Here is a 4,908-nt window from a genome sequence, read left to right on the forward strand (position 1 = left end):
ATGAACAACCAGGCGCGGGCCTCAGCCCCCTTCCCGGCCCGGACCTCTACCTTGGTCCGGGCTTCGACTCGGGCCAGGCCCTCGATCCCGGTCCGGTCCCCAACTCCAGTCAGGCCCTCAACCCCGGTCGGGTCCCTGACTCCAGTCAGGCCCACGAACCTGGTCCGAACCTCGGCGCCAGTCCCGGCCTTGTCACCAGTCCAGTTCCCGACTCCGGTCCCGGCCTCGTCACCGGTCCAGTTCCCGACTCCAGCCCCGGCCTCGACCCCGGTCCGGACCCCGACCCCGGTCCCGTTCCCGACTCCAGTCCCGGCCTCGACCCCGGTCCCGGCCTCGACCCCCGTCCGGACCCCAACCCCGACCCCGGTCCGGACCCCGACCCGGGTCCCGACCCCGACCCCGGTCCCGGCCTCGACCCCGGTCCCGTTCCCGACTCCAGTCCCGGCCTCGAACCCAGTCCGGACCCCGACCCCGGTCCTGTTCCCGACTCCAGTCCCGGCCTCGACCCCAGTCCGGACCCCGACCCCGGTCCTGTTCCCGACCCCGGTCCCGGCCTCGACCCCGGTCCCGGCCTCGACCCCGGTCCGGACACCGACCCCGGTCCGGACCCCGACCCCGACCCCGGTCCGGACCCTGACCCCGGCCCGGACCCCAGTTCGGCTCGAGGCCGCGAACCCGGTCCAGGCCCTGACTCCAGTCCTGGTCCCGAATCCGGTCCCAAACTTGGAGATTTTCCGGAGCTTGGCTCTACCTTTGGATCCGCCCCCAGAACCCGCCACAGAGCCCACTTGGCCGCCTGATCCGGATTCTGCGCCCACGCCTGGTGTGGAACTCCAGCCACCAGTCACCAATGAATTCGCGGCCCCCCCAGGGCCCCTTCCTGCGCTCACTCCGTCCGCCACAGACGTGCTGGGCCCCCCTCTCGGGTCCACCGCTACAGCAGATCCCGCGGCCAAGATGACAGATTCCGGGGCTGGACCCGTTTCCTTCTTCCCTATGCGGGCCAGCACATTCGCCTCCACCAGCGACCTGGAAAACAAGATCAGCGACGTGGAAAACAAGATCGTGATTCGAGTGGTTTATTGGTGAGGGGCTGTCCCCACCCTCACCTGCCTTCCTCCCCACCGGGAGAGGGTGGGAAGGGTAGGGGCAGGGGCTTTGGGGATTTGAAGGTAAGGCGAGGCGAGGGGGTCCCAATTCCCAGCTGGGAAACTTGGCTCCCCTTATCTCTTTGGGGCTAGAGAGCCCTGGATTCAAATTCCTGCTCTGCCCCAGAGGTGAACTCTGGCTCTAAGCTTCATTCATTGACTCAGATTCCTTCCTTCCTCCCCTCCCTTCCACTCCCTCCTTCCTCCCTCCCTCCCTCCCTTCCTAGTTCAGAGTATGCTGCCCACTGTAAGCCAGGCCCAGCTGGGATGGAGTGCTGAGCTCCCTGCTTTTCCCCCTAGGGGAGGCTAGATGGCAGACCCAAAGACAGTGTCCTGAGGGAGGACAAGGGGTGGGGAACTTCAGATTGGGTGGTCAGGGATGGTCCTTCTCATAGGTCTTCTGGTAGTGAGGAGGCTGCCAAGTGAGGAGCTGGTGTGGCTCAGTGGACTGAGGTCTTCCCATGGTCTGAGAGGTCCCAGTTCAATTCCCCTCAGTGCACATGCCCCGGTTGTGGGCTCCATCCCATCCCCATGTTTCTATCTCTCCCTACCTCTCTCTCTGAAAAATCAATGAAAACATAAAAAAAAGAGCTGGGGGTGGGGGTGATCGTGGTAGCAAGGGAGAGGGAAACAGCAAGTGTAAAAGGAGGCAAGCCCCAGGTCTGGAGTGTCTCTTTGCATCAAGGACAACAGTGACAGCAATGACCTTCCTTGACCTCCCTGAGACCCAGGACTGGACCCTCTGGGGGAGGGGCTTTGTCTTCCCTTCAATCCCTATGCCTCTCTTCTGCTCTAGAAGGTTCTCTCCCCTTGTGACTCCCCCATTTTCTCTCTTCTCTCTGCCGGGGGCTGTCTCTCTTCCCAACTCACTGTCTCTTCTCCTGTCCCCATGTTGTATGTCTCTTCTCTTTCTTCCTGTTTCCTTATTCCCCCTCTCTTTCTCTGCCTATCTCCTCCTTTCTATCTCTTTCTCTGACTCTCTGGATTCACTACTGAATTCATTCAACAACTTTTTAGTAAGCACCTCCCCTGTGCCAGACCCATCAGGGGCACACAGTGAGTAAAACGGAGACCCTTGTCCTTAGGTGCTGACATTTTGGTGTGGAATAAGTATGACATAGTAAATCATCTAGTATCTTAGAATGTGATCAGTGCTGTGAAAAAAAGGCATTTTGGGAGGGTGTCACAATTTTAACTGGGGTCCTCAGGAAGGCATCACTGAGAAGGTGACATGAGCAAAGGCCTGAAGGAGGGGCGAGAAGGAGCCAGGTGGACACAAGAGAAAGTGCATTCTGCAGGGAGAACAGCCAGAGGGCATGCCGGATGTTGGGAGGAAGGCGAGGTCCCTGTGGCTGGAGCAGAGTGGGGGGAGGGTATTGGGGGAGGGGTGCAGAGAGGCATAGGAGCAGATCCTGTGGGAGCTTGTGGATCCTGGGGAGGGCTGTGGTTTTCTGCCCCCAGTGAGATGGCTCTGTGGGAGGGTTCTGAGCTGGGAAAGGATGCGATCTGGCTCATGGGTTCACAGGGTCCCTCTGGGCTTGGGGAGATACTGATGCGGTGTCTTCTGTCTCTCTGCCTCCCTCCTTTTGCCCTTGGCCTCCAGTGGCCTCTGAAGCTATAGCCTCCGGGTGAGTAGTTTTTGGCTTTGGAGGTGGGGAGAGTGTGGGACATGAAGTCTGGAAGGAGCTCCTTTTTCCTGTCCCTGAAAGACCTGTGACCCCGTGACCTGGTGACTCTGTGACAGCATGATTACATCTCCCACAGTACATTCTACTGAGAAAGAGTCTGGAGCAACGATTTCCAAATTGTCTACTCTTTGTGAGTGTGCTGGTGACGGGGGAGTGAGGGGAAGTCAGGGCTTTGAGAGCCCCAGGCGCTTGGAGGGGAGCTCAGCCTCCCCCCACAACATTCCCTCCCCAGGAGGAGAGCATTTCCACGCAGGCTACAGGGGAGTTTGAAGTGTTTGTGGACGGGAAACTGGTTCATTCGAAGAAGGTGATTCTAAGTAAGGGTCCCTGACAGGGCAGGAGGGTGGTGCTGGGGTCCTGGATGGTGGAAGACACCTGTGTCTGTGCTCTTTCCCCTCTGCACCCAGAAAGGTGATGGCTTTGTGGATGAGGCCAGACTGCACAAAATTGTGGACATTATCAATGAGGAGATCAGGAAACCTTAGGCAACTGGTGAGCTGGAGGTGAGGCGGGAGGGGTGGAGGCTGGACTGTGGGTGAGTAGGTGGGCAGGGGGCAGGAAAAAGATACCCCAGACCGAATCCTAGCTCAGCCAGTCCTCACTGTTATAATCAGGACAAGTCATCTACATCCTTCCTGAGCCTCAGTTTTTTCACCTGTAAAATGGGGCTGTTGAGGTGATTCTGCGAGATGCCTCATATAAGATACTAAATATGCCCGGCCGGTGTGGCTCAGTCGACCCATGCACCAAGATGTTGCCAGTTCAAATCCTGGCCAGAGCACATGCCCAGGTTATGGGTCAAATCCCCAGTGGGGGGCATGCAGGAGGTGGCCAATCGATGTTCACTCTCATGGATGTTTCTATTTCTCTCTCCCTCTCCCTTCCTCTCTCTCTAAAATCAATAAAGAAAAAAAAAGTATACCTTAAAAAAAAAAAGGTACTAAATAGTACACAGCTAAATAGTACACAGCTGAGGGTAGGGCTCAGTATATGTCAGTTATAAATTTAGTTTCAAAAGAGCTTTATATTTATTCTTTTGAGCTTTTACTTGTAAAGCTGAGCTATCCAATATCAGCATGTGGCTTTTCAATTTAAAATTAATTAGAATCGAATACATAAAGCTTTGCGCAGTGGCAGTATCGTAGCCGATGAGGTTTATCCGAGGCGCGATTATTGCTAATTGAAAATAAAAGATTGGATACATTGAAACTCAGGTATAAGTCACACCAGCCACATGGCAAGTGCTCTGTAGCCACGTGTGGCTACGTGCTGGACAGCACAGGTGCACGACATGGACTCTAGCACCGCAGAAAGTGCCCCTGCGAACGTGGCTGTTTGAAGGTACTGAAGCATATGTACCACGATCTATTTGCCACTGGTCCTGGGTTTTGAAGCCACTTAGTATATACACATTGGCCAGCTGCTACTAATTTTTAAAATTTTATTTTATTTTTAAGCTGCTATTGATTTAATACTTCATCTGTTGCATATCTATTTTTTTACATTTGTTTTCAACTTTATTGAGGCGTGAGTGGTATATAAGGAACAGTGCCCGTTAAAAGCCTACAATTTGATGAGTTTGAATGTATGAGTACATCTGTGAAACCATCACCAAAATGAAGATAATGAACAACATACCCATCACCCCCCAAAGTTCCTTCAGAAACTTCTGTCATTTCTCCTAGCCTCTATCCCATCCCAGGACACCACTGATCTGCTTTCTGTCACCATAGATTAGTTTGCATTTTCTAGAATTTTATATAAATGGAAGCTATAATTTTTAAAAGATTTTTTGGTGGAACGTTTAGACATATACACTAGTTGAGAGGCTAGTATAATAAACTCCATGTACCCATCACCCAGGTCAACTATCACTAACTTTCCTCTTGTCTCATTTCACCTATTTTCATCCCCGCTTTTTAATTTTTACCCTGTAGTATCTGTCGCTCCACTCATTTATGCATTCATTGTTTGATTCTTGTATGTGCTTTGACTGGAGATTGAACCTGTAACCTTGGCAAGAGGTTGCCGGCCAACTGCACTACCCAGCTAGGGCTGCACTGTAGTATTTG

At 53.8% G+C, this 4,908-nt stretch overlaps 1 protein-coding gene and 1 pseudogene across 1 annotated transcript; both read left to right on the top strand.

The window, feature by feature from the left end:
* SELENOV (selenoprotein V) lies at positions 1 to 3,321 on the top strand. Its single transcript, XM_036275047.1, has 6 exons — positions 1 to 77; positions 354 to 1,085; positions 2,752 to 2,776; positions 2,913 to 2,966; positions 3,069 to 3,143; positions 3,244 to 3,321. The coding sequence occupies exons 1-6, from the start codon at positions 1 to 3 to the stop codon at positions 3,319 to 3,321; spliced, it is 1,041 nt and encodes a 346-aa protein (XP_036130940.1).
* Positions 3,322 to 3,955: 634 nt separating this feature from the next.
* On the top strand, positions 3,956 to 4,122 carry LOC118639709 (annotated as a pseudogene).
* Positions 4,123 to 4,908: the final 786 nt, after the last annotated feature.

Source organism: Molossus molossus, unplaced genomic scaffold (genome assembly GCF_014108415.1).
Source record: "Molossus molossus isolate mMolMol1 unplaced genomic scaffold, mMolMol1.p scaffold_m16_p_21, whole genome shotgun sequence".
NCBI lineage: Eukaryota > Metazoa > Chordata > Mammalia > Chiroptera > Molossidae > Molossus > Molossus molossus.